The sequence below is a fragment of the Taudactylus pleione genome, unplaced genomic scaffold (genome assembly GCF_031769625.1).
Source record: "Taudactylus pleione unplaced genomic scaffold, aTauple2 ptg000040l, whole genome shotgun sequence".
Taxonomy (NCBI): Eukaryota; Metazoa; Chordata; class Amphibia; order Anura; family Myobatrachidae; genus Taudactylus; species Taudactylus pleione.
In genome coordinates, this window is record NW_028284442.1 from 6,218,192 (window position 1) to 6,234,055 (window position 15,864).

Here is a 15,864-nt window from a genome sequence, read left to right on the forward strand (position 1 = left end):
GCTGATTGGCTGGCACCTTATCACTTTTCACTCTTCACTTTTCACTTCTCCTAACACTGCTTAGTAAATAGACCCCAAATAGAGCAAATTGGTTTTTACCTCCAGCAGGAGAAGAAAGGTTCCTCCACCTCCAATAGTGCAGGGAACTAGGGCAGTAGGAGGTAGTCAGGTGGAAAGGAAACCACCTTATCCCCTCCCTGAAGGCCGGAGAGCAGGATATCAGACCCGGCCACAGGAAGGCACAGTATGGGAAGCCGTGGTTAGCAGTGCCAGCCAGCCAGCCATTGCCACAGACCAGCGTGCAAACTCCTCGGAAATGTCAGCACCAGTTCCCAAAATGATTATAGCTGGAGGACTGGACCAGAACGCAGGAGCCAATGTAGGTGACTGCACGCCAGAGAGACCAGGGAGCACTGCTACCGCTGCTCAGCCACCAGACTGGGACAGCAGGTGCAGGTCAATAACCTGGTGCAAGGAAGTGAGATTTTTTTTTCAAAATCCACATCAGGATGAGCAACAGGCTATCTGTAGTTGAGGAGCTAGCACAGATGTGTGCTACGCCATGCCTGCCCTGGCCATTCCCCCCGCCACACACACACACACACGTAAATTAATAAATGTCATCTCCTATATAGGGGAGTTAGAACTTTGATAATTGGAAATGCACCAAGGAATTATTGCTGCATGTAACTTTTAATCCGTATAAAAATTGTGTGACATAACCCTTACAGATTATCACTATCCCTGTCTGAAACCAAGTATATTTAAAGTGGCACTACAGAAACCTATATTGCTTAACATCAGGGACCAGCAATCTGCATCGTGGCAGAGGTGGGAAATGTAAAATATGCTGACATATTGGGGGAGGAGAATATCCTAGCTCAACTCTAAAACTCAATGTAAAAATAAAACTAACCAGTATTTGCTTGCTACGTACAAAACAAATAGAATTTTCACTGTATGGAGAAAGAAAATTGCATTGCAACAGGATTAGTTCAGGTGCAAATGTACACCATTTGACTGGATTTACTCTTAGAGGTAAATTTACTAAAGTGAGAGTTTTTAAAAGTGATCTTTAGAAGTGATGTTGCCCATAGCAACCAATCAGATTCTACTTAACATTTAACTAGCACTTTCTAGAAGATAATAGCTAGTATCTGATTGGTTGCTATGGGCAACATCTCTTTTAAAACTCACTTCTAAAAACTCTCACTTTAGTAAATTTACCCCTTATACTCAAATTCAGGGATGGGAAACCTCAGGCCCGGGGGCCATATAAGATCCGCGGAATCCTTTGGTCTGTCCCTCTGAGCTTTTTTCTGCTAGCCTCATCTGGGTAGCAGGGTGCCTAGAATGGCACCCTGCAGCCAGAATCTGTGCAGCAGTGCCGCCTGGAGCAAAATAGCCCTCGGCAGAAAAAAAGGTTCCCCACCCCTGCTCTAATTGAATACCATATGGGTATCATAGGAGCCAGTAGCCCATGGCTTCCAGAGCCTATTTAGTGTGCATAAAACTAATTGTTTTATATGTACTGGAATGTTGTTCAAGCAAAATATGCATTTGGACGGTCTCAAGCAATTGTGACTGCCATTGCCATTTCCCCCCCCCCCTTTTCCCTTACCTTCCACTCTCCTCCTATTCCTCCTATGTGTCTCTTACTCCCCTCCCCAATTCCTTCGGTCTCTCTCTTTCCTCCCTCCCCTTTTCCTCCCCTCTTTCTCTGCCCCTTCCCCATAATTACTTTGTGTCTCCCCAATTCCACCGCCCCCATTCATCCCTTCCTCCCATGTTGCTCCTTCCTATTTCTCCTATGTATCATACCTTCCCTATTCCTCCTTTGTCTCTTCACACCTCTGGCCTCCTATTCCTCCCATGTCTCAGTCCTCACACGGCCCACTCCTCATTCCTCCAGTGTCACTCCTCACCCCCACCCTATTCCTCCTTTGTCTCTCTACCCTCCCTCTCCATATTCTTTTTGTGTCTCTCCTCCCTATTTCTCCTGTGTGTCTCCCTCTTTTCCGGTTTCTCTCCACCATCCCACTATTCCTATATATAATTTATATCGGTTACTTTCTTTCCCATAGTTCTGAGATTGTCTCAAGTTTAATACTGCATACATATCTATGTTTAATGTGTGTTTTAAAAGGACAAGATTTGAAAGCGCTATTATTCTATAATGTATTTTCGTAATTATAGGAAAGTCATCAAATGTTGTCATTTCCCATGATTCAGTACTAAGGTCACTTTTTTCCTTGTGTGCTAATTGTAGCTCTGCTAACTGAAAGATGTAGCAACTAAATATCTGTATAGCTGACGATCATCTTGACTTTGTGTCATGTAAATGAATGTGTTAGATGACTACTAATTTAGCCTTACATCTGCTGTGTCCTACTCCTTGCATTCCAATGAGGAAAGCCCTATCATTCTATCTTATTGTCTTTGCTCAATAACGTCTATTACATTATAACCTTTGAGTATAGGATTTTCAGCTGAAATTTACAAGTGAGTTTAAATTTTCCATTTCTAATTCTATTTTTGCATTATGCCTTGTTACCATTGGAAAAACCCTGACCCACCTACTGTAGCTCAGACCTTCTCAAGAGAGTATGGATGGGTGTACAACCAGGAAAATACAGTCAGGTGCATAAATATTGGGATATTGACAGAATTTTCATGTTTTGGCCTCTATTCACCACCACAATGGCTTTGAAATGAAACAAACAAGATGTGCTTTAACTGCAGACTTTCAGATTTAATTTGAGGATAATTACATCCAAATCAGGTGACCGGTGTAGGTATTAATATGGTTTCAATATATGCCACCCACTTTTTAAGGAGCCAAAAGTAATGGGACAAACTAAACAATCCTAAATCTAACTTTCACTTTTTAATACTTTGTTGCAAATCCTTTGCAGGCAATTACAGCCTGAAGTCTGGAACGCATAGACATCACCAGACGCTGGGTTTCATCCCTGGTGATGCTCTGCTAGGCCTCTACTGCAAATGCCTTCAGTTCCTGCTTGTTCTTGGGGCATTTTCCCTTCAGTTTTGTCTTCATCAAGTGAAATGCATGCTCAATCGGATTCAGGTCAGGGGATTGACTTGGCCATTGCATAACATTCCACTTTTTAGCCTTAAAAAACTCTTTGGTTGCTTTTGCAGTATGCTTCAGGTCATTGTCCATCTGCACTGTGAAGCGCCGTCCAATGAGTTCTGAAGCATTTGACTGAATATGAGTATATAATATTGCCTGAAACACTTCAGAATTCATTGTGCTGCTTTTGTCAGCAGTCACATCATCAATAAATACAAGGGAACCAGTTCCATTGGCAGCCATACATGCCCACGCCATGACACTACCACCACCATGCTTCACTGATGAGGTGGTATGTTTTGGATCATGAGCAGTTCCTTTCCTTCTCCATACTCTTCTCTTCCCATCACTCTGGTACAAGTTGATCTTTGTCTCATCTGTCCGTAGGATGTTGTTAGAGAACTGTTATGGCTTTTTTAGATGTTGTTTGGCAAACTCTAATCTGGTCTTCCTGTTTTTGAGGCTCACCAATGGTTTACATTTTGTGGTGAACCCTCTATATTCACTCTTGTGAAGTCTTCTCTTGATTGTTGACTTTGACACATATACACCTACCTCCTGGAGAGTGTTCTTGATTTGGCCAACTGTTGTGAAGGGGTTTTTCTTCCCCAGGGAAATAATTCTCCTATCATCCACCACAGTTGTTTTCCGTGGTCTTCCAGGTCTTTTGATGTTGCTGAGCCCTCCGGTGCGTTCTTTCTTTTTAAGAATGTTCCAAACAGTTGATTTGGCCACAATAATGTTTTTGATATCTCTCTGATGGGTTTGTTTTGATTTTTCAGCCTAATGATGGCTTGCTTCACTGATGGTGACAGCTCTTTGGATCTCATATTGAGAGTCGACAGCAACTGATTCCAAATGCAAATGTCACACCTAGAATCAACTCCAGACCTTTTACCTGCTTAATTGATAATGAAATAACGAGGGAATAGCCCACACCTGTCCATGAAATAGGTTTTGAGTTTATAGTCTCATTACTTTTGGCCCCTTAAAAAGTGGGAGGCACATATAGAAACCGTTGTAATTCCTACATCGTTCACCTGATGTGGATGTAATTACCCTCAAATTAAATCTGAAAGTCTGCAGTTAAAGCACATCTTGTTTGTTTCATTTCAAAACCATTGTGGTGGTGAATAGAGGCCAAAATATGAAAATTCTGTCAATGTCACAATATTTATGCACCTGACTGTATCACCAGTGTCCTTCACAACCGCTCTCACCTAGTCCTGTGTATTTGGGGAACACGGGGTGACAATTCTCCTATATTTATGACTCTATCATAGCCCTGAGGTTCCTCTTTATCTACTTTTTTATTTATCCCTTACCCCTTCCCCCTCTTTCCCATACCAACCTCTTCATGTTGCCCTCTTCCCCTCACCTTCTTTTTTTCTCCCAGACTTACTGAAGTTATACTCTTTATTTCTGTAAGCAGTAATGTTTTTACACAATTGCCAAAATGATTTTCAGTACACCATCTGACCATTTACAGTGACTGACTATTGTGGTTACCTGTGTCTGTCCCAGAAACTGTTCCCCTTCTCCTTCTCAGTTCCTCCCTCTAATCCCCCCTCTCCGCCGGTTTTATTTTGCAAAACTTCAATGTTATTTATTTAAATAATGTTTATTTATCTATAACTAATAACCAATGTATGGTGCATACTTTTTAGGCATCTATATTAATAGATTATACAGTTTATTTGTGATTGTCACCACACTTTATTAATCTGCCGGTTTTCATTGTGACGTAGCTGTCCTATTACTTCATTCATACATTGAGTCTGCTCTACAATGAGCATAATCATTAAAATATTTAGAGAAAGTAACTGAAATTAAATAGTTAATTATTGTTATCAAAGGTAACTCTTCATTAATAAACATTTAATATGGACTCAATATTTCTAGACCAATAACATTCAGGAGAATAGAGGTAGAAGGAGAGGTAGATATGTTGGGTGCGCTGAGTACACTCAGTAGAAACTAATACTTTTACATAGAGCCTTTTCTAGACATTTCAACATGAGTTATTGGTAGATTATTTTAGAAATTTAACCCAAAACATTATTTTATGTGTCATAACGATCAAACCTCACCCATAATGATTGATGGGTAATCTTTTACATTTGTATTTAAACAGTCAACAATTATTATATGATGAGATATCGTATTTTATATATATATTAATAAAATTCATTGTCAGTTTTTTTGCTTTTTATTTTTTCTTTGTGCTTTGTAAGGAGTTTTTATAAGTCTCCTAGTTCAGCTTGTGAGTATTTATTGTAATTATTTCAGAGCCTCAATTGTTTTTATTTTTATTTTTCCTAATTGTTATAATCAGCAATCACTGTTGTTTATCCCTACTAGACCATATACCCAGGGGTTTTGGTATATTCTATAAAAAATACAGTAATTATAAAATCCCAAGGCGCAACTGTCACTAGTGCAGCCACCCATGAAATGAGAACCACCAAGTCCTCAACAGAATAAAAATATCACAAAAGAACAACGGGTCTAGTCAAGTTTCAAACAGATATAAAACCGATAATTGTCCAATGCACAATGATATAAGGATAATAATTAGTCCATAAATAATCTGTTCATGTATCCCTTTGAAATTTTATTCTAATTCTGAGTCATCCATAAAAACATATAAAGGTATCTTTGCTTGATCACCCTTTCTTCCACCATGCGATTAAAACATTAAAAATCATTGTACCATCACACATGAAGGGGTGTTTTGTTAAAAGTTTTAACAAAATGGTAATGGAGGAGATCAACTAACTTAAAATTAACCTCCCCGCTTACAAACCTAATTTAAGTCGTAATGAAAGAGAAGTGTTAAATAATTAAAAAAAATAATAAGAATATCATAATTAAACTGGCAGATAAGGGGGGTGGGGTGGTGATTTTAAGTAAAACCAAGTAAGTTGAAGAAGTTTTTATCCAAATAAAAGACAGTGTAACTTATAAAAATTGAGATCAGATCCATCTAAAAAGATCATAACTTGTTTAAAAAACTTGGTAAATAAATATATTGAATTAGAGACAATTAATAAGGAAATATTTCCTAGTTAATGAAGAATATTCAATTCCTGTTATATACATAAAAGGTACATAAAAATGAGACCCATCCCTCTGGCCATCCAATTTTAGCAGGAACTAATTCTATTACATCTAACTTGTCATTTTTCATAGACCATCAATTACAGCCTTTTGTTGTCCAAGGAAAGTCACATCTGAAAGATACTGAAGATGTTCTGGTGAAACTGCGTGAAATAAAGTGGGAAGATGACATGTTCCTTGTAACAGGGGGATGTTACTGTACATCTTTGTATATGATCATTCAACACCATGATGGAATCAATGCTATAAAAGAAACTCTTGCAAAAAGTGATATGGAGGTTAGGGGTCTATTTACTAAGCCCTGGATGGAGATAAAGTACCAACCAATCGGCTCCTGTCACTTTTCAAATGTCAAAAAAATTCCTGGATGGCCTAGTGGTGCCTTACTTGGTATGGCTGGTTGTTGGGCCTTTCGGCGTCTTCTGGGTCTGGCATTGATGTCTTCATGGCTTCAGGGTTAGCGTGTGGCACCTCCTGGCTGTGTATATATCCCTAACCTCCCCTCATATAGCCTAACCCCGCTGCTGCAACCTAACCCTAACTGTCCGCTTACATATATAATCTGCTTATGGTTGTGTACTTTTCACATCATTTGTAGATCTAATATGAAAATACAGGCCATCCATTCACTAGAAGTAGTGGGCTTAATGCTGGCACCATCTAGTGACCTGATTAGGCTGATTTCTCACACTGTTTCATACCAGAAAATGTCTGCATACATTATGTGTATACAGTAGGGGTCTGATTCAGAGACACTCGCAGCTGCGTTCGCTCTTGCGTCTGTTGCCGGAGTCGCAGCTGAGATTATATGCATGCTAGTATCAGACCTGCATGTGCAAGGACTGAGAAGCCCACTTCCGGCATCTCTGCACGCTGTAATACCGCCGGTGTTTCTTTAGAAGCCACCATCAGCGCTTGCACTAGCACCTATGGCAGGTGTAGTTTTACTGTCTGACTCTGGCCTCCTATGAGTGCGGCTGTGCATCTGGGAACGCAGCCACTTCCACTGACACTCTGACTCTTTACTTTTACCTACAAATTAAGTATATTATTTTGTAAGTATAGATTTTAGGGAACGTTACAAAGTTTTCAACATGCTATATAATATTATATTTGTTTATGGTAACGTAACGGAGTATCACCGGTACCTAACCAACATAGAGATGCATTTTTGCTGTTGGGCCCACAGGTTAGGAGACATTGATTTTCATTTCTGAATGTATTATGTCCTTTCCACATAGCTATATTTGGACATCCAGAAATTGTCCTGCGAAATAAAGTGTAAGTATAAGTAACAAGAATTAGTGTAAGTATAAACAGTTTTGTTTTGAGGTTTGATTTTTTTTTTACTAACCTTAATATCTGCTGTTTACAAAAGTGCCAAATCCGACACTTCAGGGAAGTTGTATTAGCGTGTGTGTGTATGTGTGCAGTATTTACATAATCAGTTGCCTAACATGCTTGTACTGTGTGGTTCTATTAAAACATTACTATGACTTCATAATGTAATAATTATTTTGTAACTTGAATATTTTTGTGTTCTCTTTTAGGGCTATAATTATCCGAAATGGAGAAATCCTTCCAATGTCTTCAGAATTTACCCCAGAAACAGAGCGTCAACGGCTACAATACCTGGTAAGTTACAACCAATGCTATGGTGATCCAGTGTGAAAATTACTAGTGATACGGTTCTGTCCTAAGTGTTTGCATTGCTGGGAAGTTAACCTCAGTAGTTCTTTAGTGTTAGCTAATTCTGTAACTTTATCACAGTGCATCCCTTTAATGGAGTAAACCACTAAGATCACGCAGTAACAGGAAATGGGCTAATACGGTCTGATTTTGTATTGGTCAAGCTATGACTACAGCCTTCCTACCCAGCATCTCACTTTAGCAATCGGTATCGCCAAATTATTTTGGGTAATGCAGGAATATGCTTTCATGTCCATGCATTAGGCATGGACATACTACTAGTAGTAAGAGGAGACTGAAACACCTACTCCCAAATTGCCAGGGGCTCCTTAACCTCTTTCTACAGGGTCTGAATTGCATCTGTAAATAGATAACGAACAAGAGGGAAAAGTAGAAGTTTTTGTGGGAGGTGAGGGCGGAAGTTTCCTTTAAGCTGTTTAAAGCACCATTGCAGCATCTCTCTTTCTCTACTGTCAGCTGCTGTACACAGCTACATCTGAGGAACTTTGTAAATGAATAGGGTTTACACTGATTATCAAGAAACTGCTGATTGAACAAAACCGGAAGACATATGGAATTTTTGTATAACTACCCTCATTTATAAAGTTGTTGAAGCTTAACTTAGGGCCTGATTCAGACCCGCTAGCAAGCGGGTCGATGTTGACCAAGTGCGCATGCGCACGAGGGAGCCGGCTCCGTCGTGCGCATGCGCATGAGGGAGCCGGCTCCGTCGTGCGCATGCGCGAGACCCGCATAGTGACGGGCAAGCCGTCGCTATGGGTCTCGCTACAAAGGGGGTGTGCTGTCTATGTTGAGTGACAGCACGCCCCCTTTGGTGGGCGTGCGGGAGGCGTGGCTGCCCAGACGGGGCCGTTCCCATGGGAACGCCTACCGTCTGGGGCCGGCCCCACTGACATCACAAATGATGTCAGTGGGAGTGCTTTTGGCTCTACCCACAAGGGTCTCGTCGCAAGCCTGATGTTCGCGATGGTTTTGACCATCGCGACCATCTTTTTGGCCGCTTGCTATAGCTGTGGGTGGTCATCCACAGCTATGCGAGCGGCCAGGAGGCCGCTCTAAAAAAAGAGAGGGAGGGCACTGATTCAGAGCAAGCGCTCTGAAAGAGCGTTAGGCACGACCGGGAGGAGGTTAGGGTCAGGCACTTCCCCCGGGAGGGTTAGGGTTAGGTACCACTAAGGGAGGGTTAGTGTTAGGGGAGGGAGAGGGGAGGGTTAGGGTACTTACAAAATCCCGACATGGGCAGGTACCATTCGGGTTTACAGCGTCTGTATTTAAACCGGCAGATATTCAGCCATTGACATCTCATACCGATTCCTAATCTAAGGAGTAGGGTGTGAGGCTAAGTCCATTATCTTAAAGAAATAGGAACCAGGAACAGTATCTTAGAAGAAGACATACCATAACATGAGAATAATACAGATCACCGTAATTATCTGATGGGCCGTGTCTGAGGAGAATATAGACCAGGAACTCCATTGTTTGCATTAGTACAGTATCTCATCGCAGTGAGTAAAATTGCAATCTAAAATCATTAAAAATGTTATTTCAAGATATTCTTATTAGTTTTAGTGTTTCTTAGAATAAGATTTACTCAGCAAAGAACCCTTAACTCATTTCTGGAAGGCTAACAGTGAGAAAACAAATTGTGGCCCTCCATTCAAAGTCATTTACTCAATACGGCCGTCCAAGAATAAAGCTTGGATGCCTCTGCTGTAGAGTTTACAGACAATGGTGCACAAAAAACATCCAGTGAGTGGCAGTTCTGTGGGAAAAAACGCTTTGTTAATGAAAGTTGTCAAAGGAGAATGGCCAGACTGGTTACTTAAAGCTGATAAGAAGGCAGTAGTAGCCATGCGTTACTACAATGGGTATGCAGAAGAACATCTCTGAATACACAGCGCATCGAAGAGTGTGTATGTTATCCCAGACATTTCGGGGCAGATGCAAGTCGGCCATAATTGCTCTTGCATTACATGCTTGGAACTAAATGATATTCGACAACATGCATCTTTGCGTAGGGACTGCCTCCCCCTTCCCCAGTTTGCTTGGAGTGATACAGGTCATCATTGCACTCTTACACTAGCCCTATACTTGGTACAAAAGAACATCTGAAATTCAGCCCACATTGCAGTCAATACACAATCTATGAACGTTGCCTTCATGAGAACGCCCCATAACAGCCCAGTTATGCCCCTACAGCTGTAAGTGGAGATGTGACTGAAATCCATATGACTGCATTTTCCATAGTTGGTTAGACTTGTTTCTGGAGCATGCGCAGAGTGAAAACATGCACGATACACTTCCCACACAGGTGTACTTGCAACTCTGCATCACACCCTTTGTGTTAAGTGTGGTATTACATCAAATACAAAATGGTTTGTATTCAGGGGAGTAATGGAAGTGAGGATTTCTCCGCAAACACAACTGTGAGGTACTATATGTGTTGCTTGGCGTCCTATACCATCTCATCAGTTTCTTAGATAATCTTACTGGTAGAAAGTTTGGCAAAGCTATTAACATATTATTATTTAATTGTTTAATATATTAGATCATGTTTTGATCTAAAGTACAATTTATTTCCCCTCCTCCACAGTTACTTGTATGGGTGTTCTTTCCCAGTGGCCAAGGGGTCGATTCAATTAGGCACGATCATCTTGCTATATGCCGCACTTACGGTAGCTCCAGACTCACAGATTTTTGTTCATGTGTACAAAAATCAGGGACTCCGGGGCAAGAGCTGGGCAAGTTCGGCTGTCGATGTTGTATCTTCAGCACTGCAACGGCAACTCGCCTTCTGGGGTGAGTTAATTTATTCAACCCCCAAGAGAAAGATGTATTGATACAGCGAGGTGGTAACATCATGGTTCGGTATTCTCGCATGCAGTGGTTATTAAAATTTGTTTGAAAAATAAACAATACCATTTAAGCAGTTCTGGATAAATTGAGTGACTTGTCACTTACTGATACCCAAATAACTCTCAGGCAATTGAAAACTCTAAGTCAAGTGGCCTCCCCACAAATTACTTGCTTAGCTAAAGTCAAAATATCCAACCTATTTTAACTTCCAGTCAGACCACCTGGACCAGACATGGACAACTAAACCTGGAGATATGTCAGGATTATGAATGAATGCAGTCATTAAAGACAAGGCATGGTTTGAGGATAAGGTGTATGTGGACACATATGTTATAGCAATGTTGCTGGGTAAAATGAAAGAACACACCCTTCTGCCACAGGTAGCAATTCCCATGCTTATGTATTTTGCGTAGTGTACTTGGTATTTAGGATTGGTATTTTTGTCACAAAATAATTGGTATAAAGTCACAGATTCGAAAACATGGTGCGGGTCACTCTTATCTGACCTCTGTCTTTTTTGCTTTCCTGAATTTAGCGTCTTAATTCACTTAAATTGTACTAAGTATTTAGACTTACAGTGGTATTCAATATGGGTGCGATAACATCGTTTTTGCGTTAATATCGGAGGTATGACGTCATTATCGCAGGTTTTAGTTTTACACCGTATTCAATTACAAAGACTTATCGCAGTTTTGAAAAGTCTTTGATAAAAAACGGGGATAAGTTTTCACCATTGAATAGGTGTCGAAAAAAAGTGCAGAATTGGGGTTTAGGGGTGCAGGCTTAAAAAAAATAGCCTGCACCCCTGGGAATGACATTTAAAAAAGAACTGTGTCAAAAAAAAGTTTAAAAAAAAATAGGGACACCCCAAAAAATTAATTTAAAAATTGGGGTAAAAAAAAAAAATGGGAAAAAATTGTTTAACAATAGGGAAATAGGTTCAGGGCTATTCTGCAAGTATGCGGCAGATGTTTTCTAGAATAGAATTATAGCGGCAGGTGCACAAATGCAGAATTTTTAAAAACTTACTTTAGGGACATCAAAATATGCTAGTACCCATTTTCATGTACCCCAAATTTGATGGGACCACTTAAAAAATGAAAAAAATAACCTAAGTGCTCTTCTGCAACACTTCTTCAATGTCGGGAAAAAAACACCTGCTGCGGCTATTTAAATCCCCGACTTTCAATTAAAGGCTAAAACGGGGGTACCCATAGTGATCCCCCATGTTTTTACAACTTTAGGGGGGTCTTACAATTTTTTTACGAAAAAATTCGTAACATTACGCAAATCCAACTTCGGAGTTTCCCGTTTTCGTTAATTTTATATTGAATACGGGGATAAGCGGGAGCGCGCCCGATACTTTAACGCAGGTAAAAACTCCGATATGAAACGTTAACTTAGACAGTGAATAGACAGACATATTGAATACCCCTCTTAGTATTTTTGTTGCAAAGTAATTGGTATAAAGTGACAGATTAAAATTCATGTTTTAATAAAAAGTCTTAAGGTCTGTGGCGTGCCAAGCAGGGCTATATGACGCGATTTGAGGATAGGTGTATGTGGACATATCTGTAGGTATATAGTATGCAGCATCTTATCTCTGACCAATAATTTCTGAGTAAAGTTTTCTAAAATTCCTTTCTAACTTGCGCAATACGTTAGCTGCTATAGAGCATTTTCCATACATATATCAATAGCCAGTTTTATTGTTTCATTACAGATGCTGCTTTTTTTATAAAATGTAAAAAATGTGGGATTTGGTGAGACTTCACTGTACTCCAATCTAGTGATGCAGCACTTAGGAGTTTTCTGTTTTGTTTTAATCTCTTTATTTATAACCACAACAAAGGAACAAATTGCATACATAGGGGTCAATCCAATTGCCTGCAAAGGGTGCGAGTTTGACGTTGCCACAACATTTAAATGCCGGCAACGGCACCTGAACTCGCAGCCCGCTCTGAGTCTGAACTCTAACAATTTTGCTTGCAGCTCTATGGTGCTGCCAGCACTTTTGTGCGATTTTGGGTTGTTGTAAAGTGCAGCTATTGCCGTGATGACTCGCACTCTAGAGTAGAAGAGTAGAACACGCATTAGATGAAATGATAAATAACTGCGGTGATACAATGTTGTTGTGGTTTTTGCGGTTTTATGGAAAGAGTAGAGGGCGGGAAAGGGGAGGTTTGGAAGTATCGCAAGGATATACAGTCTGCCAGGGAGGATTTAGTAGGGAAAAAAATAACAACAGAAATCATTAGCATTGAAGATTGGCACTCTTCAGCTCCCCAATATTGTATGTATATTTTTTGTGGAATTATCAAATCTATGGAGATGTCAGCCCCCTACACACAACAGACTTAGGAGCCTATGTATCAAAGCTTGATGAGAGATAAAATTGTGAGAGAAAAAGTATTAACCAATCAGCTCCTAACTGTCAGTTTTCAAACACAGCCTATAAAATGTAAGTTAGAAGCTGATTGGTTGATTTATATCTCACAATTTTATCTCTCATCAAGCTTTGATACACAGGCCCCTATATGCCTAATTTATTTGCTGTCAATTTAAAAGAAAGTGACCCAAGCTTTCGTGTTTCTTTCTCAAATGGGGATTACTAAAACTATGCTGCGTTTGAAATAGTCACTAGGAAATCTATGTTGTCCTTAGGCAGATCCTCAGCCAAGGAATGTGTTATACAGAGCATGCAGTGTTCTCCCCAGACTTTTTTGGAAGGGGGTGAGTTGGGAATGGAGGCAAGGCCTTGAACGGACTTGTGTTGGTATTATGACTCAGGGGTCCTTGGAGGCCACCCTCACCTTCACAATCATGATTGGGGTAGTAATGCCCTCGATTTCTAAAGAGTATAGTGATGACTGAAGGGGGGCAGCGGCCGTATGTCTGTCCATCAGCAGCCTTGGTCACACACTGTGCCTGGAGCCTGGCCTGCTGTGTGTGTGAAATGGTGAGAGCAGGAACACATTCTGCAGAGCGGGACTGTCTCCCAGGTCTGCACTGACAAAGCGGCTGTAGGATAGGGGGATGATTATATCTGCCTCTGCAGTAGCTACGCAGTATGTACCGCTGTATTTAATTTTATTATGTATGAACATCCCGGCTCACCGCGCTTAGTCAGTAGTGCTGGGCGGTGTGAGAAAAATGCTGGCCAGAACGCCCATCAAAAAGGGCCTGGGGGGAACACTGGCATGTAAACACAACTGCACACTGCCCCAAGTACAGATGATACATCTGAGATGTTTCCCAATCTTGACTTCCACATAGAACTGCCTTGAATTCTTGTAGTAAATAGAATAGTATTAACGAACATCACTAATTGCTTACCCATAGCTGCCAAAAGCTTTTATCAGTCCACACAAATTGTTTTAGGATAATATATGTTTTTCACTGTAACATCTAATAGATTTATACAATGAGGAAACTTCCAAAAATGTTTGACATTTTCAATTGAAGAAGGGCTTGGCTTGCAAACAGTGGGAAGTTACTACCATGTCAACCACAGTCACAATGCACATGATGTAGTAAGCAGAGAAATCGTGGAACACACCACTAAGCTATATCTACCCTGTAAAATCCTCTCTCACTGTCTGACCCATTTACTTTAACATAGTATGCTTTTTGTCTGTGTGTGTGTTTTATATATGTGCATGACTGGAAGCCATACTTGTGTTCCCTCAATAGAGATTTAAAATAATAATAAATTTGTAATAGGACAGCTAGGAAAAATAAAAACAAGTGCACGTTTAAAAGGTTATTTAACTTACTAAAGAGAAAAAAAAAGTCTGTGTGGGGTTACTGCGGTAAAGGAAAGTCACTATAATAATAAACAAAACACACAATTGCCATATTTTAGGGTTGATAAATCGTTAAGTACAAAATGTTAGTCATTCAGTGTGTGTCATACAAATGATATGATGCTTAGCGAGTTAAAACAACATCATGTGCCAAGTGACAGTGGTTTCCATGGTAGTCACATAACACAGTGGAAAAATCTGCATAATTATCACTTATTAATAGCAGTTTCATGAAGCAAACCAAAGGAAAATGGTAAATACAAATGTTCTTCTTCTTCCCTGCCAGAGTTATTTATGCTAAACAAAAAAACAACTAATTTTTTCCATGGTATTACTTCTTTAAACTGAAATAGCAAAATTAGCATTTACAGTAAATATCAAATAAAACTGCACGCATCTAAAATAAAATAAAAACCTTTGACCATTTTATTTTCAAAGGAGATACATAAACATTGTTGAAATCTTCAATTATACTTTTTAACCTGAAGAAAAGTGGTTTGCATGAATTTAGAAATTAGAATCCATTTTGACCACATTTGCAAAAAAGTCCTGAAGATTTCCAGAATTTGATGGAAGATTCTGTAGATTTCTCTGATGCATCTGTGAATATAGTAGGTCCTTAACGATTACAAAATATGTATACAGTACTTGTCAAAAGTGTGAGCACACCCCCTAAATTTGAAAAGAAGCTTGTTTATCGTATATTCTGCTACTTGTGCTGCTTTCTTACGTTCCAAATTGTCAACAAGTTTCCTGAAAGCTCCAGTTAACTCACAATTCTTCTTGGCCATTTTTGACTAAGTTTTGAAACACGTGCTCAAATCATCGTTTTGAGGGAAGAAGGTTATTCTTTGCTGCAAATCCACAAACGGTTGAAGGTATACATTGGGGCCGTGCGTCGGGCTATTGAACTAAAGTCAAAAAACGGTCAAAATGTTACAAGAAAACTAACTGGTCGTCCAAAAACAACAACTGTTCGTGAGGACAACTTCATTGTGACTACTAGCAAGCGTAACAGACGTTTGACCGCTCCGGAAATAGGAAGGGAGTTGCGGAAAATCATTCCCAGCCTGTGTCCGATAGGACAGTGGCCAGGCACTTGCAGGAATATGGCCTTAGTGGTAGGGTTTCGGTAAGAAAACCACTTCTACGTGCTAAATACGTAGCAAAAAGGTGTTCTCAGACTTTTGACAAGTACTGTGTGTATATTTATATATATATATATTCGTATGTTACACAGCTTTATATAAAAAATTGTGAGATGAATGCAGTATTAAA

At 39.9% G+C, this 15,864-nt stretch overlaps 1 protein-coding gene across 2 annotated transcripts in view; it reads left to right on the forward strand.

The window, feature by feature from the left end:
* PPM1H (protein phosphatase, Mg2+/Mn2+ dependent 1H) overlaps nucleotides 1-15,864 on the forward strand; it is a 186,265-nt gene that overhangs the window by 92,281 nt on the left and 78,120 nt on the right. For both annotated transcript variants that reach the window (XM_088454370.1, XM_088454369.1), the window contains exon 5: nucleotides 7,765-7,849. In XM_088454370.1, coding sequence (XP_088310496.1) covers nucleotides 7,765-7,849 — 85 coding nt within the window. The remainder of the gene's footprint in view (nucleotides 1-7,764; nucleotides 7,850-15,864) is intronic.